Below are 24,454 nucleotides of genomic sequence, written 5' to 3' on the forward strand. Positions count from 1 at the left end.
CCCAACCCTAAGGGATACAGACCATTTCATTAGGGAAGCAGTATGTTTTAGTATTATTCTTGGCACCAATGTTGATAAATGTACCTGTTATTAATTTCCATCCATGACGAGTTTAGAAGAGCTCAATCATCTTATTAGCTATCAACATCTATCTTGTTTCTTTTCTTGAAGGAGGTGGAGTCTCTCTTCAAAGGGGATAACCTCCCCAAGTTCATCAACTGTGAGTTTGCCTACAATGACAACTGGTTCATCACCTTTGAATCAGAAGCAGACGCACAGCAGGTAAGGAAATTACATAATGTAACTATTTAAACCCTTTTTAAATTCAAATTATGTAGACCGACCAGGATTTCACACTGATATTTTGTGATTATTTATTTTGTGACAAAATGCTTAATGCGAGTCCATGAAAAAAAAATGCTAATTAGGCTATATCTGTTTTAGAATGACCTCATATCAAGAATTATATGTAGGCTACACACAATCCCCTCCACCTCCATGCCTCTCCCATTCACCAACACAGACTGACGCACACACGCAGACACTAATCCTACCTCTCCCATTCACAAACACACACAATTGCAATCACGATTATATAACTGCAAAAAAGGCTGCGATTTAATTAAATAAATGTCTGTGCTGAATGCATGCGAGTCAAAGCCCGCAACTTCTCTCATTAAATGTCTAAATCCGAGTCTATAAAGAGACGTACTGTATATATGCGTAATTGAGTATACACATTATATTTGCGCACACAACATAGCAATGCTGCGGTCACAAGATAGTTAGGAAAAGTTAGATGTACGTAGACTCGCAGGAGTCTTCAATAACATTTGGATGGTAATCCATTTTGTGGATACATTTGTTGAAACATGTTGTACTATCCAAACTATTGACGAGCATGAAAAGGTTGTACTGTATTGGGCCGTCAGTGGCTCAGAGGGTAGAACGGTCATCTGGTAATAGGTAGCGTTCTAGTTCCATTCACGGTTCAATTCCCACTCCTCCCAGGCAGCATGTCGAAGTGTCCTTGAGCAGGTTGGCACCTTGCATGGTTGCCTCTGCCCTGTGTGTGAATGTGAGTGAATGTTAGGAGAGAGATTAGGTATTGATATTGTGTCTCATTATGCAAAACACGCCCCTTTTAGTTTGATTGGTTGTAACCACGCCCCCTTTTGAGATGATTTATGACCCATACGTCCCGCCCCCTTCTCTGATTGGTCGAGGATTCAAGGAGGCGGGACATCCGGTTTAGGAGATAAGTGTCTGTGTATTCAGAATTTCAGAATAAGTGTCTGTGTATTCCTCTGTGTATGTAGGGGTATATTTTTTAAGAAAAATACAATGTGTCTATCTTCAGAATAAATGTGTGTGTGTGTGTGTGTGTGTGGGGGAATTAAGTTGGAGAATGTGCGTATGTGTCAATCTTTAGACAATTGTTTCAGAAAATGGTTGCATGGAGGATTAGAATGTATGTGTGTGTGTGTGTTCAGAATAAGTGTCTGTGTTCAGAATAAAGTTTCAGAATATGTGTGCGTGTAGGGGGCTTAAGAATAAGTGTCTGTGTTCTACATGATTCCTCTGTGTGTATGTAGGGGAATTAACACTATGGTCGCCAAAAACGCAGTAGGATGTCTTTCCTCGCCATGCTCATTCTGCCAAAGACGCCGTACCACGTCTTTGATATCAATATTTTAAAAATCTGTGATCAAAATCATATTTCTCCCCCGGAGACTTGAGATGTACTGTTGATCCCCTCTCAACTCTCCAACGGTTCAAGAGCGCCATCTGGTGGCCGATCGGCGGATCGCCCAGAGCGGAAACAGGAAATGGAAGCTGGTGCTCATTTCAATTCGGTCCGATCACTCGGTAATAGTCCCAGGACTCGAGCTAGACACAGCATATCTCTCTCTCTCTCTCTCTCGCTCTCGCTCTCGCTCTCGCTCTCTCTCTCTCTCTCTTATATATATATATAAAGGAGATGGTGCGGTGAGTAAAACATGGTACATGTATATACAGTATGTGTCCTACTGGTTGTCCCTTTTCTTGTGACATGAATTGACACATTTTGCAGCTAAAACTGCACATTCTTTCTGTTCCCCCAGGAGGAATGGCAATTTCTGCACTTCTGTCATACTTTGGAATTCTGGGAAAATTATTTCAATTTTTGGAAAGAATTCCTCCCTAATATTTCTGTAATTTTCACATTGTGTTAGGAAGTGTAGTTCTGTCTCTATGGCTCCCTCATCACAAAGACAGCACAACCTCTCCTCTCTGGGCAGCCAGGTCTGTCTGTGTCTGCCCTTCTCTATCGCCAAACCATGGTCACTCAGTCTGTACTTTGTCAGAGTCTTTCTTAGATTCTTATCAGTTACTGTGCTGAGGTAGTCTGCCACAGTATACTGTCTGTTTAGGGCCAAATATGTTTCTAATTTGTGTTGTGATTGTGTGAGTTGATTCCAATACGTAATGTATTTATCTTTTTCTTTGGTTATAATTTGGTTAGGTCTAATCTTCTGAGGCTGGCTAGGGTTTGTAATGTCAGAGTGTGAGATGTCAGCCAGTTTCATTATGAGTTGACAAAAGGGGCTCCTTTGTAGGTCCAGCTCTTGGCAGGCCAGGGCTTTATGATGATAGCAGGCCGGGTCACTTTTTTTAATATGGCTCCAGAATTTAATTGATCTTTTTTGCATATTTATGAGTAACGGATATTGTCCTAATTCAGCCCTGCATGCAGAGTTTGGGCTTTTCCTTTGTACCCTGAGAATTGTTTTGCAGAACTCTACATGCAGGATCTCAATTGGATTTTTGTCCCATTTTGCCCAATCCGTTACTAATAAAGGGCCCCATACCTCACTGCCGTACAGTGCAATTGATTCTATAACTGCTTTAAATATTTTGAGCCATGTCCTGATTGGAATTTGGATTTGAACTGAACGCTTGATGGCATAGAAAGCCCTTTTTGCTTTCTCCTTGAGTTCCTTTACAGCTGAACAGAAATTTCCAGTGGAGCTGATTTGTAAACCTAGATATGTATAGCTATTTGTTTGTTCTATTTGGGTCGCACCTATTTTGAATTCTGGGTAATTTCTCTGTAACTGGGATCTTTTTTGGAAGGTCATAATTTTGGTTTTCTTCATATTCACTGTCAGGGCCCAGGTCTGACAGTACTGATGAAGAATGTCCAAACTTCGCTGAAGACCTTCTCTAGTAGGAGACAGTATGACCAGGTCATCTGCATAAAAGAGACACTTAATTTCTGTGTCTGTGAGAGTGAGACCAGGTGCTGCTGACTGTTCTAATAATAATGCCAGTTCATTTATATAAATATTGAACAGTGTGGGGCTGAGGTTGCAGCCTTGCTTCACCCCTCTGCCTTGTGGGAAGAAGTCTGTGTGTTTATCTCCAATTTTGACAGCCAATTTGTTATTTTCATATATGGATTTAATAACATCAAAGGACTTCCCCCCTATACCACTTTCTATTAATTTAAAAAGTAAACCCTCATGCCAGACTGAGTCAAACGCTTTCTGGAAATCGACAAAGCATGCATGAATTTTTCCTTTATTTTGATTTACATATTTATCGATTAGTGTGTGTAGGGTGAAAATGTGGTCAGCTGTTCTATAGTTTGGGAGGAATCCAATTTGACTTTTGCTTAAAACATTGTGCTCATTGAGGAAATCTATAATTCTTGAATTTAGGATGCTGCCAAATAATTTCCCCAGATTACTACTAACACAGATGCCTCTATAATTGTTGGGATCATATTTGTCTCCGTTCTTGAAAATGGGTGTGATCATCCCTTCACTCCAGCTTTCAGGGAAATATCCCACACTTAGTACCAAGTTAAATATTTTTAAGATGGCCAATTTGCATTTTCTGTTTGTATGTTTTAACATCTCATTTAATATGCCATCAGTCCCACATGCTTTTTTGTTCTGCAGAGCTTTTAATTTGTCTTCCAATTCTAATTCACTGATCGGGTAGTCCAGTGGGTTCTGATAATCCTTAATAGCGCTTTCAAGATTTTTTTAATTTTTCAGAAATGTGTTCTTGGGCTTGATTCTTTGTTGGTTTTCTATAAAGATTTTCGAAGTGGTTTTTCCATGTATCTCCATTTTGAATGGATTGTTCATTTTTATGTTTCTTGGTAAATTAGTTCCATTTTTCCCAGAATTTATTTGACCCCAGAGACTCTTCAATTAATTGTAACTGGTTTTGTATATATTGTTCTTTTTTTGTTCTCAGTGTGTTTTTATATTGCTTTAGAGTTTCACAGTAACTAAGACGGAGTTCCTGACTATCTGGATGCCTGTGTTTTTGGTTGGAGATATTTCTTAGTGTCTTCCTAATGGATTTGCAGTCTGAATCAAACCACATTTCCTTGTTTGTTTTCTTTGGTTGTTCTGTTTTACATTTAAAATTTGATGATGAGGCCAAATGATCAAATATGTGGTTGATGTGTACCAGACACCACTCTACACCTTCGTTATTCTGAGGGTAAATCTGGGCCAGGAAGGAGTCTAGAAGACCATAGCATCCTGGTACTGCTCCAGACTGTTGTGAGCCAATCTGTATTTCATCTTTATGTTGTACAGATTACAGGGTTGAGAGCATATATTACCTGTGTCTGCTCTTTTTAGATACAAAGTGATCTGAGAGTGATCTGATAGAGGTGTTTGTTCTTTTACAGTGAAGGCTCTCAAGGAGGTTAGGTCTAAATCTGTTATAGCATAATCAACGGTGCTGCTACCAAGTCTTGAGCAATATGTATACCGTCCAAAGGAATCCCCTCGCAACCTTCCGTTGGTAATGTACAGACCCAACGCTCTACAAAGCTGCAACACTTGTCTTCCACTCTTGTTTGTGTTTTTATCATAATTTTTCCTGTTGGTAAGGATAGGGAAATTGAGGTGATCTCCAGTGATATAACTGTCACCTTCGGTACTAGTGAAGTCAACCTGCTCACCAGTCCTAGAGTTTAAATCTCCCATGATCAGCACAGATCCCTGGGCCTGGAAATGACTGGTCTCTTCTTCTATGGTGGAGAAAATCTCCTCGTCGAAATATGGAGACTCATTTGGGGGAATATAAATTGCACATAAAAAAATACTTTTCCCTCTGGAAATTATACCTTTTTTTAATTTTAACCAAATGTGATATTTCCCTTTCTTCTTTATTTCTATAGTCTGCTAGTTGTGATTTATACCATACCAACATCCCCCCTGAGTCTCTGCCCTGGGTGACTCCATTTAGTTTAGTTGATGGGACAATAATCTCTATAGTTAGGAGGGCATCCAGTAGGAACGTCTCCTTTACACCAAGTCTCCTGTAAAATAACAATATCAACACCAGTAACCTTCTCTAAGAAGTCAAGATTTCTGCTTTTTAAACCAAATAAATAAGAATTTAAACCCTGAATATTCCAAACTGATATGCTAAATGATGTCATTGAGATTGTAACAAGTTGTCATTTCAAAAGGAGAAGAAAGAAGTAACTGTTTTTTTTTACATAAAAAATATACATTTACAATGTGATGAGATTTAACCTGGCATGTATGTACCTTTTTTAAAGGAGTACTACCTACTTAATTACCACTGACCCTGAGTGTGGCCCATTAGATGAGAGCATAACGTGCTCAGCATGTTCTGGATGGATCTCAGTTCACTGTGGGCGGGGCCTGCTGCTCCTCGGACCACCTCTGCATACAGTCTGCCTGGCTGCTGCTGCTGTGGAGGTGGTGGTGGTGGTACAACATGGGGTGGTGCTGTCCTGGGTCTGTGTGCAGGCTGGTTCTCATCCATATGTCTGATGTTCTCCAGTCTGTGCTGTGGAGGTTGTAGGTGCCGCTGCTTGGGCCTGGGTTGGAAGGCTCTCCTCTGCATGCTGTCGGCTGGTCCTGCGATGTGCCTCTCCGTTTGGGTGTTGGAGAGGAGACTCCCATGTTGCTCCTTCTGTTGAGTGTAGCCCGTCGATTTAGTGTGGCATCTTTTAGTGTCTTTGTAAACCGTGGAACTGCTTCTTTGTAGAGGTGAACATGATCATAAAGATCGTGTACAGTGATTGAGTCGTAGTGGGCAACGTGCACATTTGGCCATTTTTCACAGTCTCTAGAGATACTGACATTGACTTTTTGTATAGTCTGTGAGTGGAAGTCATTCCTTGGTAACAGGGTGGACATCACTATCTTAGTTTTAGGGAAGGTGAGACATGCCTTCTCAACGACATCTCTAAGAGACGGGGCCACTCTCTCCTGTTGTTCCCCCAGGTCATTGGTGCCTGTGTGGATTAGGATATGGCTTGGGGATCCTAGGTCAACCTTAGAGAGAATACCCATGGCTGCCTCTGTGTTTGGACACCAGAGTTTTGTCACCTTGTGCCTTGGGAAAAGCCTTTTCTCGTAGATGAATTTTCCATTTGAGTCGATCAGTAGCACAATATCTGCTTTTGCTGTGGGGCTATCTGGTCTGGTGGGACCACCTGTGTGTCTCTCTCTCTCTCTCTCTCTCTCTCTCTCTCTCTCTCTCTCTCTGTGTCTGTCTGTCTGTAACGCATGTATTCCCGGTAACCTGCCCCATTTCTAAGCCATATAACCCAGGACGTTATACGAACAACATTAAAATCTTTTCTCATGTCAAGAATGATTGTTATAGATGCCAAATAATTCACCTTTAAAAAAAAAATCATGTAATGAGGGATGGCGGACCTCTAAAGTTGACCTAAGTTACCGGGAATACCAATTCACTATCTCCTCCAATTTAAGAGAGAATTAAAATGTTTTGGTTGTTTTGTAGGGATATCATCATCATGTAACATAATACCATAGTTCTCCCCGAGTTATCTCAAGAGAATTCAAATTTGGCTGAATCTGAAGGAAAAATCCGGGTATGGGATATGAGTCAACATAGTTCATGGCCTTCAATTGATAACAAACATAAAAGGCTTAATTTTCATGGCAGATGCATATGTTTTGGGCATGATCTTGGCACCCCAATGAACAACCAAAATGAGTTTCGTCTTTTGTGGCCAATTATTTTAGGAGATAATTACGTTTCACATATTGATCCCAGGTTACCGCGAATACCTATCCTCACAATTCCAGATAAACACTTAAATCTCCTATTTTACTAAAGATTGGTGAGATTTAATTTTTGGAAATCATAACGGCAATAATAAGGGTTAGGTGTAAACCAGAATTACTAGAATGTGTTGTGTTTTGTCTGTTAAAATTAGCAAAAACAAGGAAAGGGTATTCCCAGTAACTTAACAAACAAGTGCAAAAAATACAGTTCTAGAACAAGTATTACATTTTTTTCTATATTCAAGAAAGTGGAAAGGAACCCAACATTTTCAATTGTCTGCACACAATCGTTGTTTTGTTATTCCAAGATGGCATTTGAACAGAATTTTGGAAAAAACAGGTATTCCTGGTCACCTGAGTTAGGGTTCATCACCATGCACCTAGTCAGTCTACACCACCATGCCCCTAGTCAGTCTACACCACCAACCTGCGCCTAGTCAGTCTACACCACCACCATGCCCCTACTCAGTCTACACCACCACCATGCCCCTAGTCAGTCTACACCACCATGCCCCTAGTCAGTCTACACCACCACCATGCCCCTAGTCAGTCTACACCACCACCATGCCCCTAGTCAGTCTACACCACCACCATGCCCCTAGTCAGTCTACACCATCATGCCCCTAGTCAGTCTACACCACCACCATGCCCCTAGTCAGTCTACACCACCACCATGCCCCTAGTCAGTCTACACCACCATGCCTAGTCAGTCTACACCACCATGCCCCTAGTCAGTCTACACCACCACCATGCCCCTAGTCAGTCTACACCACCACCATGCCCCTAGTCAGTCTACATCACCACCATGCCCCTAGTCAGTCTACACCACCACCATGCCCCTAGTCAGTCTACACCACCACCATGCCCCTAGTCAGTCTACACCACCACCATGCCCCTAGTCAGTCTATACCACCACCATGCTCCTAGTCAGTCTACACCACCACCATGCCCCTAGTCAGTCTACACCACCATGCCACCATTCTATTATATATGCTAGCCTACCCCTGATAATATTAATACATTTAATTAATGTGTTAGCTTGTAGCTAACGGCCTGGGCCTCCATGTTGTGTTGTTAGCTTGTAGCTTGTAGCTAACGGCCTGGGCTTCCATGTTGTGTTGTTAGCTTGTAGCTAACGGCCTGGGCCTCCATGATGTGTTAGCTTCAATTAATGAATTACCGGAATACATATAAGTTACCGTGAATACCTATATGGTAATAGTATTCCTGGTAACCTCTCCTTTTCACAAGTCACCGGAATACATATCAATATCTAAAGTTACCGTGAATACCTATCAGGTTACGGGAATACCTATTTAGGTAACCAAGAATACCTAGGCATGGTATTCCTGGTACCTCAAGGTATTCTCGGTTACCCATAGGTTACGGGAATACCTTTCTCCAGTTACCGGGAATGCTTTAGTTCTCAAGTTCTTTAATAGTTGTCATACAGAAGTACAGAATACTTTCATACAAAATGCTTCTTACTGTTACGCTCCAGAGACTGTGCTAGACAAGATAGTATCAAATAACATAATAACATAATATAGCATGAATTTAGAAGAAGAAAATGAGGTCAGTGTTCGGTATAGACATATGTACAATGTTCTGAGTTACCATATAATATACAATACACAATACTATGCAGTGTACTAATGTACAGTACTATCTAGTGCAAAGCAGAAATGGGATGAGGTACAATTTTAGGTACAATTTACAGTAAGGTGTACGAGTTGTAGTGCAATCCTTCATCCATAAATATAAAGTGTGGGGAGTGGGTGCTACAGTGTGTTTGTTTAAAGTGGGTGTGTGCTATAAGTGTGTGGAGTGGGTGCTACAGTGTGTTTGTTTAAAGTGAGTGTGTGCGTGTGGATGTGTGTGCTATGTGCGTTTGGTGGTTGTTGTTGTGTAGTGTTCATTCATTGTTCGTTTAGCAGCCTGATGGCCTGGGGATAGAAGCTTCTTCTGAGTCTTTCTGTGCTCGCCTTGAGACTCCTGTATCGCTTGCCTGACCGCAGCAGTTCAAAGAGGCAGTTGTTCGGGTGACTGGAGTCTTTAATGATTCTCTTAGCCTTGCCCTTGCAACGCTTGTAGTAAATGTTCTGGAGGGTGGGGAGCCCCCCTCCAATTGTGCGTTCGGCTGAATGTGTCACTCTTTGTAGACTGCTTTGGTCTTGTGCAGTGCTATTCCCAAACCAGGAGGTGATGTTGCCGGTCAAGATGCTCTCTATTGTACATGAGTAGAAGTTCTTAAGGATCTTCTGGCTGACTTGGAACTTCCTTAGGCGCCTGAGGAAGTAGAGGCTTTGTCGTGCCTTCTTCACAACACTGTTAATGTGTGTGGTCCATGTCAAGTCCTCGGATATGTAGGCTCCGAGGTACTTAAAGCTGTTGACTCTCTCAACCGGTGCCCCGTCGATGCTGAGGGGGCTGTAGTCCTTGACCCCCGACCTCCTGAAGTCCACAATCATCTCCTTTGTTTTGCTGACGTTCAGGGAGAGGCTGTTTTCCTGGCACCATCCCGCCAGGACCTTGACCTCTTCCAGGTAGGCCCTCTCGTCGTTGGCAGAGATCAGGCCCACCACCACTGTGTCGTCAGCAAATTTGACGATTGTATTGCTACTCCGCTGAGCCACACAGTCGTGTGTGTTCAGGGAGTAGAGGAGGGGACTCAGAACACAGCCCTGGGGGGCCCCTATGTTGAGGGTGATGGATGAGGAGGTGCAGTTGCCTGCTCTCACCACCTGGGGTCTGCCAGTCAGGAAGTCCAAGACCCACTGGCAGAGGTCATAGCCCAAGCCCAGGTCCCTGAGCTTGGCTATGAGTATGGAGGGGACTATGGTATTGAATGCCGAGCTGTAGTCGATGAATAGCATTCTCACATAGTTCCCCTGCCTCTTGTCCAGGTGTGATGCTCCTGTGTGCAGCACATGGGATATGGCGTCCTCCGTGGACCTGTTGGGGCGGTATGCAAATTGCAGGGGGTCCATGTTGATGGGGAGGGAGGAGCAGATGTAGCCCTTTACTAGCTTCTCGAAGCACTTCATGGCTATGGAGGTGAGAGCTACAGGGCGGTAGTCGTTGAGGCAAGCAGGCTTGGATTTTTTGGGGACAGGGATAATAGTGGACTTCTTCAGGCAGGTGGGGATGACAGCCTGTTCTAAGGACAGGTTAAATATGTCAGTGAATACTGGGGCCAGTTGGTCGGCACAGACTTTTAGGACGCGGCCGGGGATGCCGTCTGGACCTGCTGCCTTCCTGATATTCACTTTTTTAAAGGTCCGCCTCACCTCATGCTCTGTTACCCTGAACACTGCGCCTCCATCAGCAGCCGACCCCCCCCCCCATTGCCGAGGCTTGTGAGCTGGTGTTGTTATTACCAGCATCAAACCTCGCATAGAAGGTATTGAGGTAATTTGCTAAGGAAATGTCACTGTTCAGTTTGAGGGAGGCGCCTTTGTAGTCTGTCATCGTTTTGAGCCCCTGCCACATAGCTCTAGAGTCAGCTTGTTCAAACTGGAGTTCAATTTTATCCCTGTAGCGTCGTTTGGCCTCTGACACTGTCCTCCTTACGTTGTATCGCGCCACCCTGTGGTCATTCATGTTGCCTGCCTCTAGGCCGTCGTTGTATGCTTTGGTGCGCTCTCTCAGAGCTTCACGGACGGATTTGTCTACCCAGGGTTTTTGATTTGGGTAAACTTTCATTTTGGTAGTGGGGATTGTTTCTTTCACCCTAGTACAAACATAGTCCAGCACTGTCTCCGTGTAGGCATTAATGTTATCTGTGTCGCGGAACACATTCCAGTCTGTGTTGTGAAACACTGACCGGATCGTATCCTCTGACGTCACATCCCATTTCTGCACCTCTCGCGAGACTACGGGAGTACTTTTAATTCTCTGTCTGTACTTTGGTGAAAGAAAAATGGATGCGTGATCTGACTTACCGAAGCCACTATCAGAATGAGCCTTGTAGCCACCTTTAAATTGCGTGTAACAGTGATCTAGGATGTTACCGCCTCTGGTGTTGCAAGTCACATGCTGATAGAAGTCAGGCAATACCTTTCTCAGATTGGCGCTATTGAAATCTCCCAGAACTAAAATGGCGGCGTTAACATTCGCCACTTGGATTCTATTTACCTCGTCGTGTAGTCTGGAGAGATACAGATACCTCTCTCTCTCTCTCTCACTCTCACACTCACACTCACTCTCACTCTCACACTCACTCACTCACACATATACAGTGATGGGAATAACGGCACTATAAGTAACTTCGTTACTAACAGCGTTCGTTTTTTCAGTAACGTTACTCTTCCAATCTTAATAACGTCGTTACCGTTACTACAAAAAAATGCGGCGCGTTACTATGAATGAACCTGTTTCTTTCATCAGACATATCTCTGCGCCGAGAGGCAATAATGTTCTTCCTTGTTTAGTGGACAGTGCGCGAGCCAAGCATACATGCTGACGATTGGCTGAGGTTGAATACAATGTCATGGTAAGCCAATCAGAGGTGGAGGTGGGCGGGTGTCTAAAGCATCCAGAGTCTGACACACAGCGCGACAAGACAAGCGATCACTGATCAGTCAGCATGAGACCGCGGTCCGTGTAGTGTACGTTTTGAGCTCAAAAACGAATCCAACGAACAACACAATGTCAACATGAGACCGCGGGTCCATGAGCGTTTTGTGTTCACTCTTTGCAGCGCAGGGCACTGAGTGGCTATACTGCAGTGCTGACAGCCTTATCAACAGTGCTGCACTTCCTGGTTTAATAGCACAGGCTTCAGCTGCTCAGAGATATATCTCTGTATGTCATGCATGTCTTAAATGTAATGATTAGATTAGTTTAGATGATTCGATTAGCTTCTTATATCTGTATGTTGTGTGTCATTGATTGATTGATTGAAAAGTTTATTAACAGATTGCAGAATGGGTACAGTACAGTACAGCTCAATACATACAATTGTTAAGGGGATGCAGACCAGAGAAAGACTTTCGTCATAAATGTCATGAATTGAAAATGGGGGACCCTGATGTAAACAAGACGAAACTCTTTCTCTGGTCTACATCCCCTTAACAAGTTTCAAGTTTCTTTAATAGTTGTCATACAGAAGTACAGAATACTTTTATACAAAATGCTTCTTACTGTTACGCTCCAGAGACTGTGCAAGACAAGATAAGTATGAAATAAAATAACATAGTAAAATTAGAAGTAAAAAAAATGAGGTCAGTGTTCAGTTTAGACATATGTACAATGTTCGATGCAGAATAGACGTAACTGAGTTACCATACAATATACAATACTGTGCAGTGTACTAATATACAATACTATATAGTGCAAGGCAGAAATGGGACGAGGTGCAATTTAGGTACAATTCACAGTAGGTGTACGAGTTGTAGTGCAAATCCTTTATCAATAAATATAAAGTGTAAAGTGTGTTTGTGTGATCTAAAGTGTGGAGAGTGGGTGCTGCAGTGTGTTGTTTGTTTGAGTGAGTGTGTGCGTGTGGGTGTGTGTGCTGTGTGCATTTGATGGTTGTGTGTATTGAGCCGTACTGTATTGTACCCATTCTGAAATCTGTTAATTAAAATGTTCAATCAATCAGTATATATTTGTTATTTATTTTTGGTATAGTGCTTAACAAGCATAATTTAATGTTGCCCAGTTGTGGCCTGTTGAGGGGCAATACATATCAAAAGTTCCAAAACATCTATTCTGTTTGTATTTGTATGATCCACTATATAAACATAGTAATTATAATATCTACATAGCCTACATGGCATTTGATTGGAGGCTAGTCTCACTTTGTCCCACTCGCTAGCTGTACTCCTCCAAACTTCCCCATAGTCACAGTGGATTAGCAAGCAGAGCAAGTACACAAATAATTTCATTGTCACAGACCAAAAAAGGGGCTCAGGGGAGTAGGTACCTCGATTGAAGAGTTTAGGGCTAGTGTTATGCAGGGCTCAGAACAGATGGATGGAAGCAGTAGAGGGCTACTGCTGGTAGCTGGTAGCCTGGGGCTGGCCTGGTGGCTGGTAGCCTGGGGCCTGGCCTAGTGGTGGTGGCTGGTAGCTGGTAGCCTGGGGCTGGCCTGATTGTGGTGGCTGGTAGCTGGTAGCCTGGGTCTGGCCTGGTGGCTGGTAGTCTGGGGCCGGCCTGGTGGTGGTGGCTGGTAGCTGGTATCCTGGGGCTGGCCTGGTGGCTGGTAGCTGGTATCCTGGGGCTGGTCTGGTGGCTGGTAGTTTGGGGCTGGCCTGGTGGAGGTGGCTGGTAGCTGGTATCCTGAGGCTGGCCTGGTGGCTGGTAGCTGGTAGCCTGGGTATGGCCTGGTAGCTGGTATCCTGGGGTTGGCCTGGTGATGGTGGCTGGTAGCTGGTATCCTGGTGATGGTGGCTGGTAGCTGGTAGCCTGGGGCTGGCCTGGTGGTGGTGGCTGGTAGCTGGTAGCCTGGGGCTGGCCTGGTGGTGGTGGCTGGTAGCTGGTTGCCTGGGGCTGGCCTGGTGGTGGTGGTTGGTAGCTGGTAGCCTGGGGCTGGCCTGGTGGAGGTGGTGGCTGGTAGCAGATAGCCTGGGGCTGGCCTGGTGGTAGCTGGTAGCTGGTAGCTGGTGCAGGGCTGGTGTAAACACAGCTACAGGCCACAGTCCACAGAGAAAGTAATAGCTCCAGAAAAGTCACAAATCGATGACTACTACAGTACTTACTAAAGGTAAAACTGTATTTTGTTAAAAAAGATTGTTTATATATACTGTACTTTACTGTATATACTGTACCATCCACTGTACTGAAACATCTCAATATAAGTAATCATTGTATGCTGCAAAAGGGGCATTAGCACCCTGCAATACAGTACATGGTAATGTTATATGGTACTGTAAATACCATCTCTATCTATCTATCTATCTATCTATCTATCTATCTATCTATCTATCTATCTATCTATCTATCTATCTATCTATCTATCTATCTATCTATCTATCTATCTATCTATCTATCTATCTATCTCTCTAAAATACACTATACTGTAAACACAGAAAATCATGTATGTTGGGTATTGTATGGATACTATGTAGTGGCCGCTTGTCGCTAGGCCTCCTGCTGGGTCCATTCACTGGAATAACAAAGGAAAATATATATATATATGCAAAACAAAAAACAAACTATATGTATAAAATAAAATAAAATAGAAAACAAAATAAAAATGTAAACACCCGTGAATATCAAGTCCCTTCCTCATCCCTGTACCTTGTGAACATAATTTCCTTATACATCAGTTTGAATTGTCTCATGTTTGGACATTGCTTTAGCACCACATTTAGACTGTTCCACAGTTTCACTCCACATATTGAGATGCAGTGTTTTCTCATGGTAGTGCGTACGTTTAGCACCTTTAAATTGTGTTCTCCCCTCAGATTATAACCCCCCTCCCTATCAAAGAACAATTCTTGAATGTTTCTTGGAAGTGCATGATTTTTTGCTTTATACATTAATTGTGCCGTTTTAAATTCCACAAGATCATTTAACTTCAATGTCTTTGACTCTAGAAACAATATGTTAGTGTGATCACGATAACCTGCAATGTGAACTATCCTTATGGCCCTTTTTTGGAGTATAAAAAGTGGTTGTAGTGTAGACTTATAATTGTTTCCCCAGACTTCAGCACATAATTTAAATATGGTAAAACTAGTGAACAGTAGAGAATGTAGAGTGATTTTCTATCCAGGATGTGCTTTACTTTACTCATGACTGAAATGCTTCGTGAGAGTTTAGATTGGACATGTTTTATGTGAGGTTTCCAACAGATTTTATGGTCTATTATTACACCTAGGAATTTATTTTCATAAACTCTTTCAATAATCACATTTATTTTAACTTGTACCTGAGTATCCAATCTACAGTTTCCAAACAACATAATTTTAGTTTTGCTCAAGTTCAATGATAATTTGTTTCTATCAAACCATTCCTTCAATTTCTTCATTTCAGATGTGATGACCTCTAAAAGCTGCTGGACATTCTCACCAGAAAAAAAAAGATTAGTGTCATCCGCAAATAAAATACATTTAAATATATTGGATACTTTACATATCTCGTTAATGTACAAGATGAACAGTTTTGGACCCAACACTGACCCCTGGGGGACACCACAAGCAATGTCCAAACATTCAGATTTATAATCTCTCATTGTCACAAATTGTTGTCTTTTATTTAGATAGCTTCTCACCCAGTCCAATACTACCCCCCTGATCCCATATCTCTCCAATTTCCTGATTAATATATCATGATAGTATCAAATGCTTTTTTTTAGGTCAATGAATACTCCAGCTACATGTTTTTTTTTATCTATGGAATTTGTGATTTTTTCAATGAGTTCTATTAACGCTAGTGATGTTGACCGGTGTGTTCTGAATCCATACTGGCTATCGGTGAGTAAATTATGTTTATCAATGAATTTATCTAATCTGTTGTTGAAGAGTTTTTCTAATATTTTTGAAAACTGAGGAAGTAGAGAAACAGGCCTATAATTTGTGAAGTGGTGTTTATCTCCAGTCTTGAACAGAGGTATGACTTTTGCTATTTTCATTTTATTCGGAAATCGACCAGTTTTGAATGACAAATTGCAGATGTGTGTGAGTGGTTTTGAAATCCCACTAATGACATTTTTTTACTATTTTCATATCTATTTCATTACTGTCTGTAGATGTCTTGATTTTACATTTATTAGTAGTTTCTATAATTTCATTTTCATCATGAATTCATGAATTATAATATTGTATCAACAACTCTAATAATGGCTTTATGTTACTTTCATACATGTTAGCCATACTACACACTAACTCAACTATGGTGAGTGAGTTAGATTTTTATTTGCCTTAGAATTATCATCTTTGAGCTGTTTGAATATCTCCTATCGTGTGTAGCTGTAGGATTTAATGCATATCGAAATATTGAGAGCATAAAACTCAGGGGGCTTTCTTATTGCACCTGAAAAAACTAGATGCTGTTCTGCAAACTAATTCAGAAATGTGCTAGTTGTATAATATACCTTAGAACATGGAAGAGGCAATTAGTAGGGCTAAAAACAACAAGTCTCCGGGGAGCGACGGATTCCCATCGGAATTCTACAAGACATTTAGAACGGAATTAGCACCCATGTTAGGGGCGGCGTTCAGACACACGATGGAAGAGGGAAAAATGTCCCCCTCGTGGAAGGAAGCCATAATCACCACGATACCGAAGGAAGGGAAGGATAGAGAATTATGTAGTAGTTTCAGACCTGTGTCCATACTCAACGTGGATTACAAGATGTATACATCGATAATATCAAAGAGATTTGAGACGTTTATGCCAGACATTATAGATGAAGATCAAACTGGATTTATTAAAGGGAGACAGACACAGGACAATGTGAGAAAGACATTACACATAGTAGAGGAGATACAAAAACAAGGTGGTAGCGCGGTACTGATTAGCCTAGATGCAGAAAAAGCATTCGACAGTGTGAGCTGGACATTTTTATATAAAACATTGATGAGGTTCGGACTGAACGGGAGGGCGATGAAGATGATCAAGGCGCTATATCAAGAACCGACAGCGAGGGTTAAGGTGAATGGCAGCTTGACGGATAGAATCAGATTAGAGAGGGCTACCAGACAGGGATGTTGTCTCTCACCGACGCTCTTCGCCGTTTTCATAGAACCACTGGCACAACTGATCAGACAGACGAGGACATTAAGGGAGTAAGGATAAAGGGAACGGAATATAAACTAGGCCTATTTGCGGACGACGTGATAGTATACATGAGGCAACCAGACAAGAGCTTCCCGGCACTGATGGATCTACTGAAGGAATATGGCCACTACTCAGGATACAAACTAAACGTGACAAAGACACAGACCTTAGCATGGAACTATACCCCAACGACGGAAATTAGGGAACAGTACGGGATAAGATGGGACATGGACAAGATTAAATACTTAGGGGTGAACATCACGAGAGGGGTGGGGAAACTGTTTGAGGTGAACTATACACAGATAAATCAGAACATCAAGAGAGACTTGGAGAGATGGACAGTAATGCCCTTGGACTTCAATTCAAGAATAGAGGTCATTAAAATGAACATACTAGCAAGGTTACTGTACCTGTTCCAATCACTACCGATACAAATACCACAGAATCAATTCAGGGAGTGGGACAGACTGATATCGAGGTTCATATGGGCGGGGAGAAGACCACGGGTCAGATATAAAACACTACAACTACCAAAGGAAGAGGGAGGGATGGCAGTACCCAGCCTACAAGATTATTATTATGCAGCGCAACTGAGAGCAGTGACGTGCTGGTGTAACGACAAATATGAGGCAAGATGGAAAGACATTGAAAAAGAAGGGGAGGGATACAAGGTACAAGCTCTGGTGGGAGATAGGGAACTGTTCAAAGAAAAAGAGGGACTGTTAGATCCCATCACCAAATGCACCTTGACCATATGGAACCGAGTAATAAAAACACACAAATTAGAGAAGCAGTCAGGGGTTCTGAGATGGATAGCACATGACAAGAGATTCAAACCAGGGAGGCTGGACCATGGATTCAGGAGGTGGGAGAGGGGGGGGGGGGGGGCAACAGCGATATGCAAAATGATAGAGAAGGGGGAAATGCAAACACTACAAAAATTAAAGGAGAACTTTGGACTAGAAAACAGGGACCACTTCAGATAATAATAATAATAATAATAATTTAGGACCTGCTCCGAGGTCACCATTTGGCACACATGCGAACCATGCATACAATGCGTATCTGCGATTAACCCATCCCGTCGTCCTTCCCCCCCAAGGGCAGCCGGGAGCAGACAGGCGCCACGTGAGCCGCGCCAGGGGACCAATCCAAGTGCTCCTGTCCGTCTTCGTCAAGGACGCCACAGCGTTAGCGATCTTGTTGTTGTGCATGTTTTTCCATTGGGTCTATCTTATCGGGGGGGGAAACCCTTGCGAGCACGGGGAGAACATGCAAACTCCACACAGAAAGGCCTGGGAGATACCCCACCTGGGTAACCGGCATCATGGAAACCTGGTCCCCAAGCGGGATTCGAACCCTGGACCTTCTTGCTGTGAGGCGACAGTGTTAACCACTACACCACCGTGCCGCCGGATATCTACAGATTAGAGATTACTATATTAAAGAAATAAGAGGGGACAAGGAAGAAGAACAGAATGGAATAATTAGGATGATAGTAAGGGCATACGAAGGAGGGAAAGGAAGGGTAATATCAGCACTGTACCGGGCTATAATGACCAGCAAGGGACACACGACAGATTATATAAGGGAGAAATGGGAGAGAGAACTAGAGATAGGAATAACAGGGAAGGAATGGGGGAACATATGCAAGGTGCAACATTCAACAACAGGATCGAGGATATGGAAATAGTTTGGATGGAAAAACATAATCAGATTCTTTATAACCCCAGAACTGAAGGGAAAATATGCACCAACACAAAGAGCATGCTGGAGGATGTGTGGGAAGGAGGGGGCAAATCACACACACATATTCTGGGGATGTCAGAAGCTGAAGGGGTATTGGGAGGAGATAGGGGAGGCAATGATCAGAATATTAGGATACGGATTACCACAAACAGGACTGGTGCTTTACTTAGGAGACCTGACACACGAGGGAATACAAGGGGGGGACAAATATTTAATAAAGATAATGTTGATAGCGGCCAGAAAAGCAATAACGAGACTGTGGTACAAGGAAGACCCACCGACAATAGCACAATGGGTAGGAATAGTGGAAGAGATACAGGATATGGAGAGGATAACACACATGCTGAGGTTACAGGAAGAGAAATTTGGAGAAAGATGGGGAAAGTGGGAGGATTACAAGTGGAACGAAAACGACATCACAGAGGAAGAAACAAATACACCACAAGAGGGCGAAGGGTAAAGGAGGAAAGAGGTTCAAAGAGGGTCTCTGAACCCATGTCACACACTTAATGTTTTCTAATTTTATTTTGGTTTAAGGTATGACAACTGTTTTATGTTTTTTATTTGCTTAAGTCAGTATTTTTATTTTTCGTCTTTTGGGTATTACATTTTTTCTTTATTATTTATGTCTGTTTAATAGTGTTGTTGAGGTTATTGTATATGTCATGTTGTTTGCTAATAAATGTTTAATAAAAATAATTTAAGTTTAAAAAAAAAATATACCTTAGAACAGCTTAAAGAAAATACCTTTGGGGCTTGATTGTACTAAACTTATAAATGTTTTTACCTTATCATTGAGTAAACGTCTATTTTAACTATCGGTCAGTTTCATGGTTTTAGATGTTTATAATTTATGTGTATCCTTGACACTCAATACAAAATAAGAATTCACTAGGATTATGTTCTCTGTGTACAGATGGAAACTAGGTTCTGTTAAATCTGATGCATCCATGTTTTTCATATGACATTGATATAAATACAAACTGTCTATAGTAGATACCTAAAATAATAGATTTTAATGTTCTAGACCTTATCTGGACTATTTAATGCTGATTTTATTTGCGTACTTACTGTCTTACTCTTTTGTGCACATTAGAACTGCATTCTTGCATGACAGTTGGTATACCTTTTACCATGTAGTCATTTGAGATCATAGATCCCTTTTTTCCGAGCTAGATCTGGTCCAAATGACTGATCAAACATAAACAAACACCTAAAAATACACAAAAAGCAGATTGATAAAAAAATGAAGACAGGCAAACGTGTCTAATCACTAATTACAAGATCAAGCTGTTTGTCTTACAAAGTAGGGATGTGTCATGGGGGTTGTTATATGTCAACCCTTGACAAAATAGCATTATCATCCTACATGCAGATATCCTTCTGACTATTGATTAAATTTATAAGAAAAATTGTTAATTCGCCCCTTTTAAAAACACCTCATACAATATCTTGGATTTCCTTCGACTGTCACTTTTGTGTTGATTGAATATTTCATGCTGTGTGTAACTGTAGTTTGTAATACAGGTCCAAAATATTGAGAGCTTAAAGTTGCAGGGGCTTTCTTATTGCATCTGAAAAAACTAGATGCTGTTCTGCAAAGTAGTTCAGAAATGTATTTGTTGTATAATATACCTTAGATCAGGTTAAAGAAAATACCTTTGGTGCTTGATTGTACTAAACTTCTAAAATAGATCTGTAATGTAACACGTTGTTTTTACCTTATCATTGTGTACCCAAAAAATCCAAGCCTGCTTGCCTCAACGACTACCGCCCTGTAGCTCTCACCTCCATAGCCATGAAGTGCTTTGAGAAGCTAGTAAAGGGCTACATCTGCTCCTCCCTCCCCATCAACATGGACCCCCTGCAATTTGCATACCGCCCCAACAGGTCCACGGAGGACGCCATATCCCATGTGCTGCACACAGCAGCATCACACCTGGACAAGAGGCAGGGGAACTATGTGAGAATGCTATTCATCGACTACAGCTCGGCATTCAATACCATAGTCCCCTCCATACTCATAGCCAAGCTCAGGGACCTGGGCTTGGGCTATGACCTCTGCCAGTGGGTCTTGGACTTCCTGACTGGCAGACCCCAGGTGGTGAGAGCAGGCAACTGCACCTCCTCATCCATCACCCTCAACATAGGGGCCCCCCAGGGCTGTGTTCTGAGTCCCCTCCTCTACTCCCTGTACACACACGACTGTGTGGCTCAGCGGAGTAGCAATACAATCGTCAAATTTGCTGACGACACAGTGGTGGTGGGCCTGATCTCTGCCAACGACGAGAGGGCCTACCTGGAAGAGGTCAAGGTCCTGGCGGGATCGTGCCAGGAAAACAGCCTCTCCCTGAACGTCAGCAAAACAAAGGAGATGATTGTGGACTTCAGGAGGTCGGGGGTCAAGGACTACAGCCCCCTCAGCATCGACGGGGCACCGGTTGAGAGAGTCAACAGCTTTAAGTACCTCGGAGCCTACATATCCGAGGACTTGACATGGACCACACACATTAACAGTGTTGTGAAGAAGGCACGACAACGCCTCTACTTCCTCAGGCGCCTAAGGAAGTTCCAAGTCAGCCAGAAGATCCTTAAGAACTTCTACTCATGTACAATAGAGAGCATCTTGACCGGCAACATCACCTCCTGGTTTGGGAATAGCACTGCACAAGACCAAAGCAGACTACAAAGAGTGACACGTTCAGCCGAACGCACAATTGGAGGGGGGCTCCCCACCCTCCAGAACATTTACTACAAGCGTTGCAAGGGCAAGGCTAAGAGAATCATTAAAGACTCCAGTCACCCGAACAACTGCCTCTTTGAACTGCTGCGGTCAGGCAAGCGATACAGGAGTCTCAAGGCGAGCACAGAAAGACTCAGAAGAAGCTTCTATCCCCAGGCCATCAGGCTGCTAAACTAACAATGAATTAACACTACACAACAACAACCACCAAACGCACATAGCACACACATCCACACGCACACACTCACTTTAAACAAACACACTGTAGCACCCACTCCACACACTTATAGCACACACCCACTTTAAACAAACACACTGTAGCACCCACTCCCCACACTTTATATTTATGGATGAAGGATTGCACTACAACTCGTACACCTTACTGTAAATTGTACCTAAAATTGTACCTCATCCCATTTCTGCTTTGCACTAGATAGTACTGTACATTAGTACACTGCATAGTATTGTGTATTGTATATTATATGGTAACTCAGAACATTGTACATATGTCTATACCGAACACTGTGACCTCATTTTCTTCTTCTAAATTCATGCTATATTATGTTATTATGTTATTTGATACTATCTTGTCTAGCACAGTCTCTGGAGCGTAACAGTAAGAAGCATTTTGTATGAAAGTATTCTGTACTTCTGTATGACAACTATTAAAGAACTTGAACTTGAACTAAACAGGTAAAAAAAACTAGGTTGTTATGTCTGTTTTAAGTGTATCATTGACCCTCAGCCAATAAACAAAAATTCTGAATTCAATAGGATTATGTGATATCACATAAGGAAGAATAACACTATGCAACAACCATCAAATGCACTCGCAACACACACACATCCAAACGCATACACTCACTTTAAACAAACAACACATTGCAGCACCCACTCTCCACACTTTAGAACACCTAAACACACTTTATATTTATTGGTAATGGTTTTGCACTACACCCTATACCTGTGTACACCTTGCTGTAAATTGTGCCTAAATTGTACTTCACCCCCATTTCTGTTTTACCGTATATATTATTGTATATTAGTATTGCATAGTATATTGTATGGTAACTCAGTTACTTCTATTCTGCATCGAACATTTTGTCTACCTGACTTCTAGTTTTACATGCTATACTATTTTATTTCATACTATCTCTTGTCTAGCACAGTCTCTGGAGCGTAACAGAAAGAAACATTTTGTATAAAAGTATTCTGTAGTTCTGTATGACGACTAATAAAGAAACTTGAAACTCATGTTTTTACATGCACCAAAGTACATTTACCATAGTTTCTGCTAAATATCCTGCAATATGTTTTCAGGTGACAATGATATAATTGCATATTGTTTACATTAGATACAAAGATTTTGTAATACACTGTTTAGAACTATAGTGTTTGCAAATATTATGTCTGATTTACTCATGTGTAACACGTTAGAGATGCAATTCTTGCATGAAAGATGCTATACCTTTTACCAAGTAGTCATTTGAGATCATAGATCCCTTTCTTAGCTAGACCTGGTTCCAATTGACTGCAACAACAAAGACCTTAAAATACACAGAACGCTTACTGAGACATACATAGAAGGCAAAGTGGGGCCTGGGGTTACATTTGAGGTACAGCAAACTATATTGAATGGGTTTTTCGGGGTAAAAAAAGAGGATGGAAGGTATTGAGGGTTTCAAAGTTTTTTTTTGAAATCCTTTACAGACATAGCTATCATAGAAGGCCTATTCCCCAAAACTCTGCTATTTTCTGGATACTGTGACATATAAGTTTGATGTTATGTTGAGGTTTGAACCATGCGGTAGTTGACCTATAAATGCATTATAAATACATGTGTACCATTGAAACAGTCTAGGGATAGCTAGTTAACTTTAGCTAGAGTGTTTTGATGTGATCTATATCCAAAAATAAGTCTTAATTTATTAATTTAAGACATATGAAATACCCTATTGAAACAGTTAAAACAGCTTGGACAGACACACACTTACAAGTTATCACTCTTTTTGTTGTTTTGTATCACAAACACTGGTGTATCTGCAATCTGGTATGTCCTAAATGTCTGGATGTAGCAGTACTGTCTATCTGTATGTCATGTAGACCCTGGTGAATTGAAAATGGGGGACTCTGATGTAAACAAGACAAAAGTCTTTCTATGGCATGTATTCTCTTAACCTCGTCAAAGACTCGAGTATAGGGTACATTTATATCTGAATACATTGTATTCGTTTTACGAAATAAGAAATAATAGATAAGAAAATAAGAATCTGGGGTGCTCCAGTAGCACACCATGTTACCGCGCTGCGTCGCGGAACTCCGTGCTGCGTCACGGATCTGGTTGACTCCGAGTTCGATTCCCGGACTCGCCGTCATTTGCCGAATGTCTCCCCCTGCTCTCTCTCCCGTTTCACCCTACAACTGTCGGTCATGCTTGACCAGGAAAGCGATAAACGCTAAAAAATAAAGTTTAATAGACTTCCGGTTTTAGCACAACATGTAGTGCACGCATTTTGCAATTGCTCCGCTCCCACCAACGCTAATTTCGTTTAAAAACATTATTTGGACAGTAAAGAAAGAGAATAGACCACATCGTATGTATTGTTTTTTTTTTTGATCCACTTTTTCTCCCATTTTTCCATATTTTTCTCCCATCCCAATTTTCGTATCATCCAATTCAACCCTCCCCTGTCACGAACGCTGTTTCTTGCCTCCCACAAGCCGGCTGCAATGTGGACTAAGTCATACATAGCACAAGTCCCCTCCGGTACTTGAGGTAACAGCAGTCGCATCTTTTCACCCTTCAGTTTTCCCTCCCCGTAATACGGCCAATGTGTATTACTGCGGACGACCAGCCAAACTGAAAAACAATGTGGAGAGCTGGATTCGAACACGCGAATCCTAGCGTCTCCACACTGGTGGCGAGTGCCTTGTCCACTACACCACCTAGCCGCCTACATCGTATGTATTGTTAAGACCCTCTACTAACCATATCAAAAGTCAAAAATGGTTAAAGGTAGAAAGGCGACAGAGAAAATAACTACGGCAACTTCAACGGCGCAGGACGTAAAAAAACGAGGAAGACACGTCCTAACCGTCGCTGGTTCTGAGCCGACGGCGACAAGCTCCGAGGAGGAGAAGGAAGAGG

The 24,454-nt window shown here is 42.1% G+C and overlaps 1 protein-coding gene across 1 annotated transcript in view; it reads left to right on the forward strand.

The window, feature by feature from the left end:
* The window catches only part of LOC311223443 (la-related protein 4B-like), a gene marked incomplete at both ends in the record, with an annotated part of 100,630 nt that overhangs the window by 12,109 nt on the left and 64,067 nt on the right, over positions 1-24,454 (forward strand). The window contains one exon of the mRNA XM_084308230.1: positions 172-282. Within this exon, the coding sequence (XP_084164356.1) occupies positions 172-282 (111 nt within the window). The remainder of the gene's footprint in view (positions 1-171; positions 283-24,454) is intronic.

Source organism: Notolepis coatsorum (genome assembly GCF_963971535.1).
Source record: "Notolepis coatsorum genome assembly, chromosome: 1".
Taxonomy (NCBI): Eukaryota; Metazoa; Chordata; class Actinopteri; order Aulopiformes; family Paralepididae; genus Notolepis; species Notolepis coatsorum.